General features: G+C 36.1%; 2 protein-coding genes across 2 annotated transcripts in view; one reads left to right on the forward strand and one right to left on the reverse strand.

Moving 5' to 3' along the window:
• LOC126370379 (uncharacterized) overlaps positions 1 to 21,735 on the reverse strand; it is a 380,386-nt gene that overhangs the window by 183,309 nt on the left and 175,342 nt on the right. The window contains exon 15 of the mRNA XM_050015216.1: positions 19,077 to 19,257. Within this exon, the coding sequence (XP_049871173.1) occupies positions 19,077 to 19,257 (181 nt within the window). The remainder of the gene's footprint in view (positions 1 to 19,076; positions 19,258 to 21,735) is intronic.
• Positions 874 to 18,374, forward strand: LOC126370297 (uncharacterized). Its single transcript, XM_050015145.1, has 6 exons — positions 874 to 1,061; positions 2,073 to 2,170; positions 3,070 to 3,208; positions 3,554 to 3,673; positions 13,203 to 13,339; positions 18,073 to 18,374. The coding sequence occupies exons 1-6, from the start codon at positions 1,026 to 1,028 to the stop codon at positions 18,239 to 18,241; spliced, it is 699 nt and encodes a 232-aa protein (XP_049871102.1). The 5' UTR covers positions 874 to 1,025; the 3' UTR covers positions 18,242 to 18,374.

Consider the following 21,735-nt stretch of genomic DNA (forward strand, 5'->3'; position numbering starts at 1 on the left):
TTTTTACTTTTTTAAGGACTAAAGTGTGAAATGTTTATTTAATGACTTTATAATGAGCAAATAGTTTCTGAGCGGCTAATCAGTATGAGAGCACACACCTGATACCTTACTTGAGCTGATTCTCAGTTACGATAACCTGTGAATATGAGTGCATTTACCTAATTGGAAACACGGGGGATTTCAGAACGGGAATTAACAAAGTTGCTGACAGCATGTGCGAAAACAGAGCAGTCGTTAGCGTTTCAAAACAGAAATTGAACACGCATGCTGATATGAAAAAAGTTAGTTTTCGTACGTACATTCGGTGTACATATGAGTCAATTGAGAGATCGAAATTTAGCAAATTAGCCCTCAAATAGAAAAGTGCCTTCACAGTAGGAAACTCCCGTGTCTGAATCTGGTTTGCTATCGCAGAAATCAAATAACGATATTCATGTGTCTAATAAGTACTGATTTACGTTATACAACGAAAAATGGCATTGTTTTGCAACAGTCAGAAACAACAAAGTATTTTTTTTGTATACAGACTATATCATAAACAAATAACAACACAATATACTGACATAAACGACTTTTGTTCACCACGAAGAATTGAAGATCGACGTGTGTAGCCAATTTAAACTTGGAAACAATATGTTAGCTGAGCCACTGGGACTTCACATTCGATTAAACAACAGAGCAAGAGCATATTTGCTCAAATTAACAAGAGGATCAACCAACAATCATCTATTCCATATCCAAGCAAGTGGAAACATGCAAACGAAGCATAGTCCACTGACCTGGAAAATCTTAGAGCTGTTTCGGCCTTAAGATTAATTAGTTTGAGAAAACATCTCCAGTTATCTCAAAATCTGCGTGCACCCAACCGAAATAAATAATTATCTCATGACGGTAAATGCAATGTAAATTTAAACTCTTTAAATTTATGTAGTTATAATTTGTGCAGTAGCGAGCTCAGTCGTGAGAAAGCCCGCATATGCGAGAGAGCTGCAAGAAATAGGAGATTGGAAGAAAATAGTTCAGACATGGACGAACTGGATAACAACGAGGCTGAAAGCAAAGTGAGTGCTCGCTGTACGATATTTTATTTCACTGTTGCTAAAGAATGGTTTTCGCAAAATGTTGATACTCCACCTATCCATTTACCGTTTTGTACTTACTTAGCGGTACTGCTTGAAGTTATACATTCTTACCTATTTTTGGTGTAAGTAATAAAATTCATATTAAAATACGTATATATAATGCAGGCGTAGTAAAAATAGCTCGCTATGATATTATTATTCCTAAGGTATTGCGTCAAACTTTATAATTCAATCGAAAGCTTATTACTTTGAAAGTCAAATAAATAAGAATTGTTAATCATGATTATAGCAAAACTTACTCGAGAAAAATCTTCTGAAAGAAGTAGAGGTAATTATAACTCCAATATTTCACAAAAAAGTGTTTTCGAGATAAGTAATCATCGCGTACCGAAAACTTTGTTTTTGTTTCTTACGAAGAAATTTATATCAAACTAAGTACATTCAAATAAGAAATTGCTATACAACTCAATTCTATTTGTATTGTTGTAAGAAAGTGCCTCGCTGACAAGTATGACAAATGCAAATTAGGTAAATTTTGCCTCAACTTCGAAGTTGAAACCTCTAACATATTCCGTAACGTTTTACTTTGTGTATACGTGTTAATATATAGTAACAATTATACATTAATGGTTTATACTGATGAAACTAATTCAAAAACAGTGTTTGATTCTGTTTTGTAAATTGTTCAATTTCTAAACGTTTATCTGGTCGCATTACAATGTTACATTTGAAACTGCAACAAATTGACATTTGATTCACTCTGTTTTCTGTATGTATTTTACCTATGTAGTATGAGAGGACAACCCATGTGTGGGGACATCTGTAACAAATATAATTGTAATACTTTTGCTTTTCATTTTCGGCACGGAAAATAAAATGTAAAAGTAATAAAAAAGCGTTCGGTTCCTTACAATTCGTGAATCGATTTGTTGTTTGGGAAAGTATTTAAAAAATAATTAAGTCTCTTTTAAAATTCCCTTTCCTCAACAGATAGATGAACGACGACGAAGCAAAACGGAAGTAGAAGCGGCTCGTGATGAAATAAAAAAATTCAAAGAGAATTTGCTTCAAAGTGTCTCTGCTGGGGAGTAAGTTCTAAAGATAACATTTACACAAATTTTTAGTGTGACAATAAGGAAAATTTACTGATGTAATAAGGCATTAGGGAAGAAACCGGACGAAATTTTTGTTTAAGTATGGTCCTCCATCTCCCAAGAGACTTGGGACTACTGTTTGTTTTTGGTGTTTTGCGTTTATTTGGTTTTTTCCGTAATGTATACGAATTTTAATAATAATTTAAATAATTTTTATTATGATGTAAACGTCCCAGTCCTGGCTATTTACACATGACCAATCGTTAAGCCATGCCTTCAGGTTACAACAGGGGTCCTGTCAGCCCCAGTAACTTAAAAAGTATTTGAATCCACATTTCGATCGAACTTATTATTACTTGCTCGTCAGTGACAATGACAAAGCGTCTTGACAAACTGCAATCCCTTTTCAGAGAATCGAAAATTAATACTTTAGCCTCAATTTTCACGTTATTTTCGACGAACGGCGACATTAAAAGCTGCGAACCCCGTTTTATGAACTTTCCACGAGCATAAAAAAATAATGCTTCTAATTTTTAATTTCCGGCCGCTGGGAACGACACAAAGCGCCATTTTAATGCCGTAAAATGTTTTTTATTTGGAAGTGATTGAAAAGGTGCCCGAAATTAAAGTCGTAAAGCAAAGTTGTTTATATAAACATTCTGAACACGTATTTTCTTCAGTGGTCGATTTGATTTGTTTTATTTAGTAAAACAAAGAAACAAATTATCCTGTTGCAGTTTATCTTTTTTATGTTCCAGCTTTCGTCTTCCAGTTCGTCTTTGTTTTGACATATTGCAGTTTGACATTTCTTTTCGTTTATGTTGTACGTACCCAGTGACATGACCTACAAAGTGGTTCTTAGCTTTGGATTTATTTTCTATTTCTCTCAACAGTTCAATAATATCGGAAAGTGGAGCAGAGATAGCAATTCCATCGAGATCACGATCTGCGTCCAGAGCGAGGGATTCCCTAGCTATATCGGCTAAAGTTTTAGCCGAGCTCGATGAAACTAAAGTGTTTGAACTCAAAGAGGTACGTAAAATATTCTTATTGTATGGATATCGTATAGAAAGTTGTTGTTACAATGCTTCTCAAGGGTATTGCGTATTTTTGTATGTATGCACTAGTTTTATTTGAAAACTAGTCTCTTACTTTGGAAGTTACATATTTAATATAATTTTATTACATATTTTTTTCCTTTCCATTTCCTTTATAATTTCAGAATAGTCCTCATTAAGATATCTGGTTTATCTCAATAAATCCTTGACGATGATGAGTAAAAAATAAAAAATAAATATTTACTATTTAAACAACAAAGTTTTAAACAAGAATCTTTCAGATTTTTTTTATTAAATATATGAAAATGTATACTTTCAGGCCTTTCTCCTTTTTGACTTGGACGGAGACGGCTGTATAGACTTCAATGACTTGCGAGGCACCCTCATCAGTCTTGGAGAAAAAGTTGACGAACAAGCAGTAAAAAATATGATGTCAGAGGTGAGATAAACAAAAGGGGTGACGTCACGAACGTCGTGTTACCGTGTTCACGTACCCGTTGCTGTATCAAAAAGAAATATAAAAACCGTGTATTGTGCTATCAAATCATAATAAACATAAACTTACCAAGTTCATAATTACCCTTAATTGTGGACACAGTGTTCAGTGCAGTGTATACACCAGAAAAACCACAATAAATAGTCACTATCAATAATACTTATTTATTCACGGTCGTAATCATAAACTTAATACAAAAAGTACCGTCAAAACAAAATACAAACATAAACAAACAAGCATCTATTGGCAAACATTGTCATTACTAGACTATCGATATGGTGGGGTCAAAGTCGAAGTGCGGTGCGTGCGGGAAGTTTCTGGCTAGTGTAGATGGCGTTAATTGCGCATGCTGCACAAAGCTGTACCACCGCGCGTGTGTCGGCTTGCCTGCTGGCGCGGTGGCGGGCCGGACTTGGAAGTGTCCTGAGTGCACATCCAAAGTCCCGAGGGCAAACCAGGATAGCACCCCTGTAAGAGCCCCTGCCGTGTCACCACCGCTTCACCAGTCGTGTGGGGAGAGCCCGCAGGCGGGACCTACCTTGGACACTACCATCACAGAGTTCCGGGAGTCCGAGCTAGCTCTGGAGTTTCGGCAGTTCCGGGAGGAGATGCGGCAAACGCGTGGCGAGATTCGTGCATTCCGACAGGATATGCAGGAGCTCAGGATGGCGGTCGGTGCCTGCGATGCGCGTCTCGACAAGCTGGAGACTCGCCTGATGGAGTTGGAGCAGAGGAAGGGTGGGGAGGCTGGTGGGGTGGTCAAGGCGCTGGAGTCTACAGTCGCCCAACTAAAAATGGAGCTTAACGATAGGGACCAGGAGCTCCTGTTAAATGATGTGGAGCTATCTGGTATTCCAGAGGTAGGTGGAGAAAACCCTGTCCACCTGTTTGCTCTTTGCGCTGCCAAGCTTGGTGTGACGTTGGACGAGCGTGAAGTGGTGAGCTGTGCCCGGGTGGGAGTCACCCGCGCGGCGGAGCGGGGAGCAGCGCCGCGGCCGCGCGCCATCGTCGTGCGACTAGCTCGCCGCGCGCCCCGCGATGCGCTGCTACGAGCAGCGCGCGTGCGCCGCACTACCACCACCGAGGGGCTCGGCCTGCAGGGTGCCCCGCAACGATTTTACGTCAACGAACGATTGACCAAAACTAATCGCCACCTTTTCTACCGGGCTCGCGAAGCAGCAAACCGGTTGGACTGGCGGTTTGTTTGGTCAAGAGACGGAAAAATATATTGTCGTCGAGCATCTGGATCCGCTGGACACCGAATCCGATCGGAAGCCGACATTCTATCGGTTTTTGGTCCCGGCTACAGCAAGGAAGAAGCCGTTATTATGAAGTAACGATATTTTCCGGTTGTACTGAATGTATTTTGCTGTCGTTTACTGGTGTTCATTGTTTACTGTTTGTTACTATTTGTGTGTGTATTGTATCTTTACAAAGTCGTTATGACTCATTTGGTCAGGTGGGGATATCCGAGCGGATTGAATGGAAAATTATTCTTTATATTTGTTTTTTGCTATTATATCGTATATGCCTAATATCACTTAATTTATCCTATATACAAATAATATTATTATACATTTATTACATACATGTTCATACCCAGACAAGAAAGAACACAGCAACACCACATTTAAACTACGCTACAAATATATTAACACGATCAACTCTAATCACACTCCTCATTATTATTAATGAATATGGGTATACCACCGGTTTAATGTGTTTAAAATGATTGTAACACGCAAATTAAAAGTTGGTTTGTTTAATGCTGGCTCTTTGGGAACGGGACATGACGAATTTCTAGTGGCTATGGACCGACACGACGTAGACATAATGGCTATTAACGAGACGTGGCTGAAGGAAGGCCGGGAGGGGTGCGCCCCCGCCGTGCCGGGCTACCGGCTGCGGCACGAGCCGCGGCCGCCGGGCAAACGCAAGCGCGGTGGCGGGGTCGGCTTCTACATACGCCGCGGCGTCTCCGCCCGCGTGCTGCCTCACCCGCCGTCTGGTTGTGTCGAGCAGATGTGGCTCGCTATTACAGTTAACGGCAAAAAAGTCGTTATAGGCACTGCATACCGCCCACAATGGGTAACAGTAGACTTGATTTTGGGGGCGCTGTCCGAGACTGTGTCTACATTTTCGTGGAGTGATCATACAGTACTGCTTGGGGACTTCAATGTCGATATGTTGGACGTCGCTGATCGAGACGGCTCCGTCAAGAAGTTAAATACTTTCCTAAGCTGTTACAATTTAAATCAACTTGTTATTGAGCCAACACACTTCACTGGCCACAGCGAGACTCTCATCGATTTGGTCTGTACAGATGTAAAGGGGAGCTCTGTTGATGTCTATTATGTCCCTGAACTAGGAAGACATGCATTCCTTACATGTTTAATAAATATCCCCAAATGTAAACCCGCGCCATGTCGAATCACGCGAAGGTCATTACGGGACATCGATCTGAATATGTTCAATAAAGATCTGTCATCGTTATATTGAACCAACGTTAGTTCTTTAACAAATGTAAATGACATGGTCACCATCTACAGTGAAATGATTTCATACTTGTTCGATATCCATGCTCCCGTCAAAACCGTATCAGTAAAGTGCGAACAGTACCCGTGGATAACGTATAACATAAAACTTATGATGAAGAAGCGGGACCAGGCACATACCAGGGCTCGACTTACTAAGCAGGAAATCCATAAAAAATACTATAAAGATTTAAAAAAGCTAGTGAGTGAGGCATTGTATATGGAAAAGCAGGCATACTTCGAACATTATATTAACTCCACTGAAAATGACTCGCGTACGCTTTGGAAACATATTAAAAAAAATGTGAGAATTAAAAGTAGGCCCGAATTGCCAGCAAATATTTTCCAGGACCCAAACGAAATAAATAACTATTTTCTAAATGTACCCGGTAGCGATAATGTAAAAATATCCCAATTGACTTATTTCGAATGTCATCAATGTGTGTCCGACACATTTACTTTAAGCCAGGTCACAGAAAGTGATATTATGAAAGTCGTCCGTAATATTAAAACGAATGCTGTTGGAATGGATGGTATTTCGCTGGATATGCTACTGCTTACCCTGCCTGATACGTTGACTGTGATTACCAATATAATTAATTGCTCCATAGTAACAAATACGTATCCTACATTATGGCAGAAGGCATTGGTAAAACCGATACCAAAATCTTCAAATGCCACAGAATTGAAAGATCTTCGTCCAATCAGTATCCTACCATGTATGTCCAAAATATTAGAAAAAGTAGTTGCCTTGCAGCTTACAAAATTTCTGGAAAAGAATAACATACTACCTTACGTACAGTCGGGGTTCAGGAAGGGATATAGCACCACGACTGCCTTGCTACATGTTGTAGATGATATACTGGCTGCGCGTGACAATGGTGAGGGGACTTTGCTGACTCTGCTGGACTTCTCCAGGGCTTTCGACTGTATAAATATTCCAATGCTATTGTCGAAGCTACACTATTACGGATTTAGCATAGACAGCATAAAGTGGTTTAGTAGCTATTTTGAAAACAGAGCCCAAATTGTCGAATTGTGCAACGAGGACGGTTCATCTGTCAGGTCGGACTCTAAAACCGTCAAAAGGGGAGTTCCGCAAGGATCAATACTGGGTCCTCTTATGTTCATTATTTATAGCGCCGATGTGGTGAAACAAATAAAGAACTGTAAATTCCACGTTTACGCCGACGATATACAGATTTACACTTCATGTAAGCCTTGTGATACTCGTCTGGCGGAAATTAGGCTAGAAGAAGACTTAGAACGTGTTGCAACCTGGGCAGAAGCGAACACCCTAGTACTTAACGCAAGTAAAACGAAGTATATGATTCTTGGAACTAAACAACAGATAGACGGTATTACGCGTCAAGGGTTGAACGTTAGTATTCGGGGCGAAGTGGTACAGCGAGTGTCTGAATCGCGAAACCTAGGGTTGCTAATGGACGAAGAGTTACTTTTTGAAAAGCACATTACGAATACTGCTAGCAACTGTTTTTACAGACTGAAAGTAATGTACCAAATTCGAGAATATTTAAGTACTCCCATTCGAATCAAACTATGCGACTCTTTAATTCTCTCTAAATTTAATTATATGGACGCTGTGTATGGGCCTCGGCTTCTGGCGCGCTCACAAAAACTGGTTCAGAGAGTACAGAATGCTTGCGCTAGATTCTGCTTCAAAATTCCTCCCCGCACACACGTAACACCTTACATAAACAAGGCTAGAATCCTAAAAATGAAATATCGCAGACAGTTTCATTTTGCAACGCTGATGTTCGGAATAGTTAATTTTAAATTACCGCCATATCTTGCGGACAAACTAGTTTGGTCCCGCGACGTGACTGCTGCCAGGACCCGTGCGTCGTACTACTCACTCGCGGTGCCTCGTCACCGCACCACCGCTTTTCGTGGCAGTTTCAGGTTCGCCGCATCCAAGTGCTGGAACGATTTGCCGCCGCCGTTTCGTAGTCTGAAAACAATTTACAGCTTTAAATCAAAGTACAAATGCTATCTCCTAGATATGCAGCTATTAAGCTAATTAAAATTTTACCTAATTGGTTTCGACACGTCAACGTGGCGCAGTCCTCCTAGCGGGCTGGATGCGGCGACACAACCTTTGTCATGATTATTATTATTTTCCGTCGGGTAATGTTTGCATGGTCTGAAAAGTAATGGCAATATTATACACAGGCTTAATTATACTGTCCGTCAATCAAAAATAAAAAGTGCGTACTTATTCAATATTAGTGGATGGTATAGGTGGGTACATTAAGCATAAAACACTATATTTTGTTTTGGCTTACCTCATGGATTTGTTTATTGGGGTTTTCAAACGACTGCACGTTTCCATTATTTACTTTGGATGTTGTTGAGTGTACTGGACGTACTTAATTTATTGTTTCTTATTTGGTTAATGTATATTTGCTTTATTTGATTCACTTTATTTTTTCTTTTTAATTAATATACGCAATTCTATTACAAATTTATAATTTCGCTTTACTTTGGGAACACGTCGTGCCCGTTCGGCAGCGCGGCGGTCGAATGGAAAAAAATATTTTGTTTATAAGTAAGTACTAGTAGTAACCAAACTACTTTACCGACCGAGCTAGAATCGGGGTGCGGCGCGCGCGATAGATAGGTACTAAGACAGACTACACAATACACATTCATGGAATTCGTATTTGTTTATATTATTACATTTGTTTACTAGTTTTACCTATATTAATAACTTTCTTTTTTATTCTAACCTTAAGTATTTACGTATACATCTTTGCGATAATATTTGTCTATGTACACTCTAATTCTATTAAAATAATTTGGTATATATTATAATGTATATTTTTGAATTGAATTTGAATATACACACCATTAACACATGTTTATGGAATACGATGTTCGTGCGTCACCTAACAGGGTCCACATAATACCAGCGTCGTGGTTCACGCCGCGACTTGTGCTGAGTGAGGCCCTTTTATCTCAGGACGTCCACCACCACCTTATGGTCATTTCGACAAACATCCGTCTTGCTTTTTTGTAATTGTTTTAGTGGAAATTTGATATGATGTTGTTGACTTTTTTTTGTGTGTGGCGTCCTTTTATAATAAACTTTTTCTATTCTATTCTATTCTATTCTATTTAAGATTAAGTTAAAAGTAAGTATTTGAGTAAGATAAAACCAAAGAGAACAGATAAGAAAATATCAAACATGCAGACAAAAAAGAAATATTGTAAGTAGCATTTCTAGTTATTGACCATATTATGATAAAAAGAAGTATAGTGCTAAGGTAAGAGTTCCAGTGTTGCTAAGAAAGTAGTAGAAGAAAAGAAAACTGTAAAAACAGAGTTTATAGTTGATTTTTTTATACCATATTGATTGATTAATTGTTAATCCTTTATCCGGCAACACAAGTTAGGACGTAACCAAAACGGTCATCGGATATGAGGGCCTATCAACGATGTACAGACTTTGATACCGCCTTTTAATTTAGTGTCATTTAGCCGTATAATAAGCAGCATACTAATAATAATAAGTATATAAGACGAAGAAGGGATTATCAGTTGCCAAGTTCTTGCAAAACATGGAATAAAAATAACTCGCCACACAATTCCAAAAGAACAGAAAATAAAGTCGACAAAAAACGAAACAATGCTAATACCTGAGACTAATACTGAAAGCTACTTTTAAATAAGCCTCTACGGCGAAATAATTCATTCGCATTTGTGGAACATTGGGAGCCTATTCACCATTGTTGGTCTTACCAGATATAAACTTTGCTTTTCTTTTAAACTTCTAAGCATTGTTAGTGAAGTTAAAATTTGTAAACGAAGCTGTCTAAGAATCGGAAGCCCATGTCAATCCGGTGTGGTGACGGGGGTATGGGACAGGACATTGTCCCAGCATTATAGGGAGGATCAATTTTGTTCAGACCTTTAGAGTGATTTGTTTGGGCACGCTTTTAGAGTATTTAGGTCGTTCGTGTGTTTATAGCTTGTTGTTAAGATGTGTTTGCCTTAATACTCTACGAATATTGATTCGTTCTTATAAATAGTGTAGACGTGTGACGCAATAGTGGAATATACAGTAGGTATGTGAACCTACTTTTATTAAAGAGGAAAATCGATAATTATGTGAAAGTTAATTACATAAGTTTTTTGTTATTTCGTTTTAAAGACCTCCAAAGATTTTCTTCGAGAATTCGTTGATTGGAATTATAATCAACGGAGCTAAATACTTAGCTACCTTCCTCAGTACGTGGCATGAAGCTAAGTTCTGTATCTTCTTCAACTGGCTGTTTTCCAGATATTTTCTACTAAAACATCTGTTGATACTCTTGCCAATACTATATTTTATTCGTTTTTATTGTCATCTTCCGCAATCCCAATTTCCGACCGCAAAATTATAACATGCGGACACATTCCATCCCTGTCAAAGCAAATATTTAGCAAAACTCTTTCCAAAATGCTTAGTCGTGAATATTTTATTTACATTTTTACCGCAATACTATCTATGCATACAGCTTTACGCCCTACTTGGAGTTAGTTCGAGTATTGTTGTTTGTAATATTAAACGATTTTTGCAGCAAGTTTGTATGCATTTATTGAGATATTCCCAGTAATTCAATTGGTAAGACTACTCGATAAAACTACTGATGAAAAAGCCGTGAAATATTTAGCTGTACTTTATAACTGAAGCCTACATTTTATATACTCTAGCGTATATTTATTACAATATAGAAATTACTAACACAATACAAGAAAAACCCATGATAGCTGCAGTTATAGTCGTCGAGTATTGGTCATATGAGTAAATCAATAAAATAGGCTAGCTGGCTGCGTGTGTACTATACAATTACCATAATAGAATAGACAGCTTGTTATTATAAATACAGTTTACAAACCCGCGTTCACAAAGCCATTATAAATAAAGAAAATCTCATACAACGGTTCGGTGCCACCCCAATTATTTTCGGATGAAGGTTAATTGGGGAAAAATCAATAATCCCGTTAAAATTCAAGTAATATTGTGTCCATTTCGATGACCATCAACACAACACACGTATCTACATTTACATCTATTATGATTGTTGGTACAGAAATGTAATGAATGACAGAAGCCTAACAGTTATATTAAATTAAACAAATTTTATGTCATAATCCCACAAAATTTCTGTTTTCATAGTTAGCAACTTATATAATATTTATAAAAATCAATCTATCATTTTCCTCTTTTCTTTACGTTACCTAAAAGGAAACAGTTTAGTTTTCCAAAAAATATTATACTGTTCACGAATATACACTCTTTGTCTTTCTGTAATCTTAATGTAATATTTGCTATTTTCTGGAGTATCGAAATAGAATTTATGTCTAAATATTTCTTGTAAAAAAATTTACCTAATTTAAAATCTCGATTCTTGTATTTACAGCCACTTAAATCTACACTATAAGATCATCAATTCGTCTATTCAATAGTACGTATAATCGATTGTTTGATACTAAATTATCGATACTATTGATAGTCTGTAAATACTATTGTTAGTATTTTTTGAAATTATCGATTGTGGCCTATCGTGTCCACTGATAAGTAGTCTACTCAGTTAGAATTTGTTGTAATGTGTACTGTCTATTTATTTGCACTCTCTTGTGTTCGTTGTTTTTATTACTTGTTTTAATTGTAAGTTACGTGTTATTCCGTGTATTGTTTTATATTTGTTACAGTGGTGTTCAAAATTCAAAATAATGTGATGTCCACCTTTTATACCATAATACGTTATACGTAAGAAGATATTTCCATAAACCATCACATTTCGTTAGTCCATTTTATAAACCAAAAAATGTTTATGGACTGACAGAAAATTCAATTAGGTTCCTATGAAAACAAAAGCTCACATAATCTGGGTTCTTATCATTGTGATTTCGGTCTGTCCCAAATAAGAGTGAACAAGCACTTTTGGGGAGCTTGGTGTAATCGTCATTACCTTTACCCGCTACACTGAATTTGGAACTCGTGTAAGGATTTCCAAGGAACGTGGAAGTTGAAATGCAGTTGTTTATACAATTGCTTTTCTACAAAGGATATTTTATAAAATAAACAGCCTATATACCTTCTATTGTTAGGCTCAGGTTTCCCTTTAATCAACCGAGGGGATATAAAGCATACTCCACCACGCTGTGGGTTGGTGGTGGTTTTTTGGGCTATTAGCCCGGGACGAACATCTTGACGTGCCTTACGACGTACGGAATCGTCTTACTTTTTGGGACAATCAGGTGATTCAGCCTGCACTGTCCTTGCCAAATGAAGGACAGGATAACATAAACATTATTTTGTATATTTATATTTGAATGATATAATGGCGTGTACCGTTGTTATTGTCAAAATATTAATCTGTTCTGCACTTACAAGTAAGATGAAGTGTAACGTAAGTTATACTACCCGAGGAATGTTTGTATTTTTTTAGCAGCGGACCGACAAATTCTGATGTATGACGACAGGTTTTGATAGATTTTCGACGTTTTTTCTTTGTAGTCGAAGGCCTGATCCGTTGTAATGGCAGTGCCAGGATAAGGGACGCGCAGTTACTTATAATTTCTTCTCCTCAGCCGTAACACCTTGCGAAATGACGTAGATTCAAAAATGTTAAACTGACCTTCGACAACTTTATCTATGATATAAATATAAATTATTTATTAAACACAAAACAAACACAAAGTTATCTACAAATAGAAAAACTCCTCCGAAGCATCATATCGAGCCAAAGTACCCAAAATACTGGGAGCGTTCCCCTTTGAACAGCTAAACCAACCCTTTGACAAAAGTAGCTGCCAGCCTTTGGGTTCTGTGTGTGCGTGTGTGATATGTTACATTGAATAAATGATTCTGATTTCTAGCAAAATCAAATATGCGAAATAATATATCAATTTTTCATTTTCCTTTACAGGCACCAGCTCCATTAGATTTCGATGGATTCGTCCATCTTCTTGGTTACCAGACACTTGAACTTGATTCAGAGGAAACCCTCGTCGATGCGCTATCTCGATGGGATAGAGACAACTCTGGATTTATTTCTGAAGAGAGGTACGTTTCGTGGATCATAATTTTCATAAGCTTTTAATGTAGGGATTATAATGAAGCACTTTCCGATATATAATATTTATTTTCTAGTAGTTTAAGGACCCATATTTTATGTTAGTCAGATGTGAATCGTTGAAAATATTTTGTTAGTAATTCTTAGTTAAAATCTTGATGTGAATCATTTTTATATAAAGAGTCAAGAAAAATAACAAGAAACAGGACACTTAAATCACGAAAAATCACAGAGAAACTGATATATCTATCATTTGTAACATTATCATAAATTCATACCCATATCTTTATCCTGGTAGACAGACCCAAAATCTTCAGCGAGACAACTCTCAGCCGTTCCTGATATTCACGTTAAGACCCAAATAACCAAGCATTGCCCAAGTACTTAAGAAGGAAGAAACCAATAATTAATTTTACACCACCGGTTAAGTAATAAGTAATAACTTAGCCTGAAGGAGAATAGGCGAAGTTATCTAATCTCACCGGTATTGAGGCTTGCTATCCAAGTTCGCTTCAAGTTTGTGCTTGAAAAGTTAGAATTTACCGAACATGTATTGTTAAGCAATCTATCGCAAACAAAGCTATATATTTATAGAGCTGGTTTGTTTAATATAATGTAACCATTCTAATGGGTACGTATAAGACAGTATTTGGATATTTTTCTTCTCTCATATGGGCTGTGAAGTCAGTGAACGAACATGGGTTCGGTCCGGGTTCAAACCTGGTGGCAAGGCTATTCAAATTAAAAAATATATTTATTTAGTACGTAACATAGTAACACTTTGAATCGTAATGTATTACATAACTTATATTAAATATTGATTAAGACCGAATTTATAGATTTTTTTGTAGGTAATTAATGTAGAAGTAATTGTAATAGTTTCAGAGATACAAACAAAAAACAAAAAAAAAATCCCCCATCCCGTTATCTCCATCCCCACTAAACAGTCCTTTTAGTATTGTTTATAACACCATTCCCTACAACTTTGCCAAAATTCACTTTTACACGAATTATTTCGGCTACAAGTTATAGACTGGATTTTATTTGGGACAATAAAACCTATGGTTAAAAAAATATATGGCATTATAAATTGGTTTATGGCATTAGGCTCGACCCCTATTACATAGGACATAAACGTAGCTGTCGAGCATTGAGTGTATCTACTATAGTTATATTATAAAAAATAAAATAATCAGAGGCCTAAAATCCAAACGTGCTAACTTGGCGAACGTATAAGTAATATACTCCATCCCCGCATAATAATTAATTTAAGTATGACATCAGACATAAAATAAAGTATCTTATTTTCTATAGTGCCCTACTTGAGCAATATCTCATCTACACGCTTCTGACGCCAGACAACTTGCATTAGAGAAGTGAGACGGTTACCATATTACGTAAAGTATATTTTAAACCAATTTGCTTCGAAAGAAGGCGATATTAGGGCAAATGAAAAACAAAAGCTAGTAATGTTGATAGAGTAGTCTTGTTATTACATTGTGGTGTTGTTATTCAGAACTTGCAGCACAATAGAGGCGTATGACACGCAAGAGTCATGCGAACTATTTACTTAGCCCTGTTTTATAAAATTATTTAATTATTCACATAAATTCATGAATTGTATTTGCCGAGTTTGAACGATGTAAACTTTTAAATACTTAAACAATTTTCTATTTTAGATTCCAGAATTCGCCATTCTACAAAAATTTTGGATTCTGGTGAATTTGACGTGTTTTCGTTGCATTGATTGATTTTAATGGTACCTAGTCAAAGTATCGGTGTCTAAAATACTTCTATTTTGGAAATATATTTCAAGGGTATACTGCCGAAAATGCCGTAGCCCAGCAGGTTCGAATCCGTACAGGCCTAAACCAATGATTATCGAATTTGTTTCGCCGTGCTCAGGGGCGAAGGAAAACATCGTGAGGCAACCCACATTCCCGAGAAATGCATTTTCGGAGGTATGTGACCTAACGTGTATTGGGCTGGTTTTCCCTTCACAAGTTGGAATGTCAGACAGGCAGTCGCTTCTGTAAAAAACCAGACCTGTCAAATCTTCAAGTTAGGTAAGCGGACCCTGTGAAAAACGGGATAACGCTAGGAAGATGATGATTATGATTTGACAGGTACTTACACTAGCATTTTTTTACTTTCTTACCACCGTAATCTAACTCTAGTCAGACCTCGGTCACTCCATATAAAACGCATAAGAGCAAACGAGACACAGTCCAAGCGTTCTCTCCCTTACTCCTCATCGGCGTATATCCATTTAAGACTAAAGTAAGACCCAGAAGAGGTAATGCACCCTATACGTAGTATTTTTCTTTATTAAATTCTCTAGTGTAAGTAGTTTCTTGCAAAATAATAACGCAATATTTAGGATAGTACAGAAAAAATCCGTAGGTAAACTTTTGCATCTCATATTTCTCTGGGGATCCATAAACAATGTGGATCAAGATTAAATTACATTTTCTGGTATTCGCATGATGTATTTGCGGGTGTCCTGCCTCCTATGATTTAGAGTTACATTTCTCTGTTAAACAAATTTCATCTTTATTCTCACATGACATTGAGTGGAAAAATGAAAATTGTATAATATTTATAAAAAAAAAATTGGACGCGAAATGGCCTAAAATGAGTGATGGCAACGTATAAATAAGTTTTAAAACGCAAATGAATTGAAAACGGTTTGTTTTGTATAACAAACTTCTTCTTTATACGGAATTTCGTAATATTCGGTTGTATGGATGTACCTAATACTTGCTGACTTACGTACTGTCATTAAAATAGGAGGAAAGACCTTCCATACATATTTAATCCACGTTTAACTATAGTTAAGCATTGTCCTCAGTATCAAGCAGTAAAGCTATACAATAAACTTCCTATATATCTAAAAAGCATAACTGATCTTAGAAAATTTAAAGTAGAACTTAAGTCATATCTTTTGAAGAAGTGTTACTACACAGTTGATGAATTTTATAATGACAATGAAAATTGATTATGAAATTAACATGACACTATTGTATTATTTTTTTTTATATATATATATTTCTTTTTTATTAAACTTGACATCCTTAAATCTAAATACCTTTGAAATTTTGACACTATTGCTTAATTCAATTCAATTCATTGACATTGTTACTTTGTTTTTGCTATTTAAATTATTATTAATTGCTATAAATTTTATGTTATTAATTATTTTTGTATATGTAAAATTGTTATGTTCTTGTCATGAAATGTTTAAATATGTTAAATGGATTATTATTATTATATATAATGTCGAACACAATGTAAAAATTGTTAACGATTACATAAATAAAATATGTAACTATACTTACCTACTTTTTATATCTTATTAAGTTGGGTAGAGGTACAAATCATTATAATTATAATGATCTTCAGGCAATAGTGACCGGTAACTAGGTCCTATGTCCAAAATAATATGCATTTTAAAAAAGTTAGTTCCTTTATTATGCTTAGAAGGTACTCAATATAAAATAATAGAAGGTAACAAGAGAAGGTACTCATTTAAAATGTTTTAATTAAATACGATAGGTATTTCCTTGTTTCATTCCTACTTTACAACAAGCTACAGGAAATTCTTAAACATTACCACGTCTAATATATTATTCTGAAGTCTAACGTGGAAAATTTACCGAAGGAAAAATATCAAGATGGTTATGTCTGTCTGTCAGTTCAAACGGCAACCACGTAATATTCAGCATACGAAAATTTAATATTTCACCTTGAAGGAAGAAAAAATCACACGATACTAAACCCTGTGTAGAAGTTTATTAAAATTTTCAATGCAATATTTATTTTACGACTAGGCCGTATAAATCTCAGAGAACCTCTAAGAAAAGATGAATACGGTAGCATTCTTTGGTCATATCTCTCTCTCTCTCTCTTTATTTAAGAGCTGCGCTCTCACTTTCTCTCCCTTACTTTTTTTACTTTATTTTGTGCTCTCGCTTTGGTCATATACGAGACAGTAAAATAAAAATCTGTGTTTTACTTTCCTCACTTTACTTTCTTACTTTGACGGAGATATGAAGTTTGCGTGTCGCAATAACATTTCTTTGTCGAGCAGGTAGCGACAACAACACGCTTAACAGATGTTTTTTTCCTTGAAGGTTGACGTCACAAATTGATTAATAAAAAATATATTTTTTTCTCCTGTTATTAGTATCGTTGATGAACCAATAGTATATAGCTTTATATAGCTTTCTTTTTATATAACTTTTTTTTGTAGAGTTTAGCTTTGAGTCGAAGCATTTCTTTTTTTTTGCTTTTTATGGATTACTTAATTCGAAATTCGAAAAAGATCTCACCAATTGAAAATTCTGACGCTATGGACGGTTTCGGCCGAGAATCAACTTCGGTCATATGTGCGTTCATATTTCACAAATTTGCAATTGCGTAGGGATCTGGACTCGGTTCTTTAACGACCGCTGCTGTCGATAATCTGAAAGCTATGGACAGTACCTATGGAAAGTATTGAAAGTTATGGAAAACCGTATGAAAAACTTAATTATTTTGCCAATAAGTCCTCTTAAAACAAAATCTTATCTTCTTTAAGTTAATAATTTAGAAAAGTAGGTTATTTTGAAATGAACTTTTCTGCTGCAGTTACACTGAGGAATGAGTGTTGTAATTCCATTTTTATACTTTTTTTAAGAGGTAGTAAAACAATTTTCTATTTTAAGTCTATTTTTGATTCCAGAATTCGCCATGATCTCATGACCTGGGGTGACAGGTTCACGGAGAAGGAAGCCGACTACGCTTTGGATGACGCGCCAGTTACTCAAAAAGGAGGTCGACCTATGATCGACTACATCAAATTTTGCAGCCAACTCTGCGGCCTTAGAAAAGCTAAGAAAAATGAGAAATAGATTTTAGGTGTTATCTATTGGAATCTGTCTAAAATAGTTTTTTTTCTATTTTATCACTAGTATTCTTACTACACTTTGATATTAATAGTAACTTCTATTTCACACTGTTATTTAGTCATCTATCAAGAACATCTTTCACCTTCTTATAAACATATAATTTTATATCTTTCTTAATAAACTCGTTTCATGAATTGTAGAATTTTGACTTAACCAAGCGAGACACGATGTTCCTGGTAAAACAGAGTCAAGTTCCGTAATACCCGCAAACCCCTTCCAACTTATCGAATTGCAAATTGCACCTGGAGACCAATTTCACAAGTTGACAATAGTATTAAAGTAGCTTCTAACAGATCGGTGTGGAAGACTATATTTCAGATGCATCAATCGTACAATTTATGCATTGAGAGATATCAACTCATTATGTCCATCTGTTGTATACAAAGCGGTATATTAAAATAATTTTAGTGTCAGAAATACAATGCCAATGATGAATCAACTGTACAAGTTTAGAGCTTATTCACAAATTGATAATTTTAAATTTTACGCGTAAGTATTTATACAGATACGTTATTTTAACGATACTTTTCCTGGTTCTGGAGGATTTACACTTCTACATAACCTTGTGTTATAATGTGGTAATAATGTCGAGTTCTCAAGTTATATAAAATGAGCATCACTTCAAAATTATGTATATGAACAATATCGTACATACAAATGTATAGTTGCTAAATTGAAAACTAAGTTGTAATGACTTCGAATGACTGAGGAGTTCATAAAAATACCAAAATGTGAAGTGAAGTGCGACAACAGTAATATTATAGAGGTAGGTACTCACTTCATATGCTCCTTATAGATGTCAAAGTCAGTGAAGACAAGCTCGACGATCTCGTGCGGTGCGGCGACGAACGTGTAGAGGAGGCAGTCGAGGCGCGCGGGGTAGGGGCGCGGGTAGTCGGGGCTGCTGAACGTGCCGCGCTCCTTGCCGTACGTCGACGTGAACCGGACACACGTACAACCTATGAACAAAGATACGTCGATTAGAAAGATATATTAAATTCAGTTGTAAACTTGGAAGGATAATTGTTCAAAAAAGTTGTTGTATCCTGTTTCAAAATAAAAAGAAAGCGCAAAGTTTAAGAATTTAAAAATGAAACGAATTTATTAATAACAACATAGAAGGAAAGTGAGGATGAAAGGTAAAGACCAAACAGAGCTTAAAATTATTTTATTTGCATTTGATCACAATATCATCACATAATAATTGTAGATATGGCCAAAAGTGGCACACAACACACTTATCTAGCAAATGATTCAAAAACTATAGAGAAAGTGAAACTAGTTTTCGATGAAGAAGTCAAGAAGGCTAGGTTAAGGCATAGAAAAATCTAAAAAAATTGTACCAACAAAGGTAGGACTCTTAAGTGAAAAAGAGAACATAATTATTATGTAAGTATAACTTAACCTAAGGTACCTATTATTATTTTTATATCAAATATAATTTCAAATAGAACTAAAACCTTGGTAAATAATTGCTGCAATATTTAAAAAATTCTCGAAATTGTTTGTCAAATGATTCACTATTTGACGTCGCAATATGGAGAATTCTCGAATAGTTGATCGAATCATGAACCCGCTGAAACTTCCGAGGATTGCGGACAAAATTCATGTTACAACGCTGACAATGTTGCTAATCTAATCATATGTTCAACGGACTCTTGCAACATGTTACAGTACAGAGGAACTATGCATCAAAGTCAGCATCAAATTGAGACAAATAGATATTCAACGGAATATTTTAATAACCATCTACTCGTATAACCATTAAGAAAAAATATTCATAATCTATGCAGAGTTCTTGTTTCTTTCAAGAAACATTTTTTCCAATAAGTAACTACCAGATACCAACGCTTATCGGTGAGACTTGCAGAAATTCGCGCAGAATCGAGATGATTAGAATGACCTAGGGGTAGCCACTGGGCAGATCCCAGTTGTGGGATCAGATATATAATTATGTAAGAATATCAAATCCAAAATTGTCACCTATAGCTTATACTTGTAGCATCATGTAGGCTTCTTAATAATTCACATATACGTACATTCGTCAATATACTCAATTATTCGTCGAACATTCATCATGTATTATGCAGCGAATATCAATCTGGTTCAATGCGGCCAAATAGACTTAGACGTAAGGTATATGATACTATAAGAGAAAACTGGGAAGGCTTAAGTGTACATACCGCGATCAGATGCAGGATATTTTGAAGAAAGGCTAGATCATAAGTAAGTACACTAAATTGGCGAGCTTGCATGAATTCTTTGAGGAAAGTGGAGGAAGCGAAGGTAGTGTCAGGATCGTAGTTAGTGGAATTCCGTGATCTTTACCTACCCCAACGGGAAATAGGCATGATCCTATGTGTCTACGTATAAACGTATTATTTATTAACGAAACTTCAATTATGACTTGATTAGTTACAGTAATTACACCCAACTTTGTCTCATCCACCATTCCTTAGCATTTATCAAGATCGACCAAACTAGTTTAGTACGAACTTACGCAGTAGATGTTATCAGTCGTAATTTCTATGAACATGGTTGAATTCAGTTAGTCAACTTCTAGTCCTAAGTTTAGTGTAGTTCAGTGAATAGTGCTGCTAAGAAAGAGGTTGACAATATTAGTAATTAAAAATGTCGGGTGGCTCTGCCCACCCCATTAGGGATTACGGGCGTGAGTTTATGTATGTATGTGTAAAAATGTCGGAAATGTCCAATTTATGAAAACATTAAAAATGTTGTCTGTCAAGTGGAATTTACCAATGAAAGAGAATAGTTGACTGTGTTTCTTACACAGATAACATAAACAGCCTATTTACGTCCCACTGCTAGACACAGGTCTTCCCTCAATCAACCGGAAAGAGTATTGAGCATACTTCACTACGCTGCTCCACTGTCGACGTTTGGTGGAGACGTTTTACAGTTAGTAGCCGGGATCAATGGCTTAAAGTGCTTTTTCACATAGTCAGGGGACTTTGCCAGCAATATCCTTACCTAATAAAGGGTAGACTCAGATTTCGACAATGTCCCCATAGGGAATTGATCCCGGACCTCCAGACCGTGAGCCTAACGCTGTAACTACTAGACCACAGATTTCTTATACAATAATTAGTAAATAACATCAGTAAGTATCATATAATCATAATCATATCATTTATTGCGTATATCCATAATAAACACCAAATGATAGTCATTTAATTTTGTAAGTAATAAAAAAAGTATTATACGTAAAATAAAGAAAAATAAATAAGTACCCCAAAATGTATTGTTTATTTTTTTTTTATTTTTGTGAGAAAATATTAATACGGTTCACAGAATACATCTACTTACCAAATTTCAACAGTTCTTATAGTTTCGGAAAAATGTGGATGTGATGTCCGGTTCCGTTTTTGCCATTTGACTACGGAAGTCTAAAAATAGTATGTGTCGTATCATTACGT

Source organism: Pectinophora gossypiella, chromosome 10, assembly GCF_024362695.1.
Source record: "Pectinophora gossypiella chromosome 10, ilPecGoss1.1, whole genome shotgun sequence".
NCBI classification, from domain to species: domain Eukaryota; kingdom Metazoa; phylum Arthropoda; class Insecta; order Lepidoptera; family Gelechiidae; genus Pectinophora; species Pectinophora gossypiella.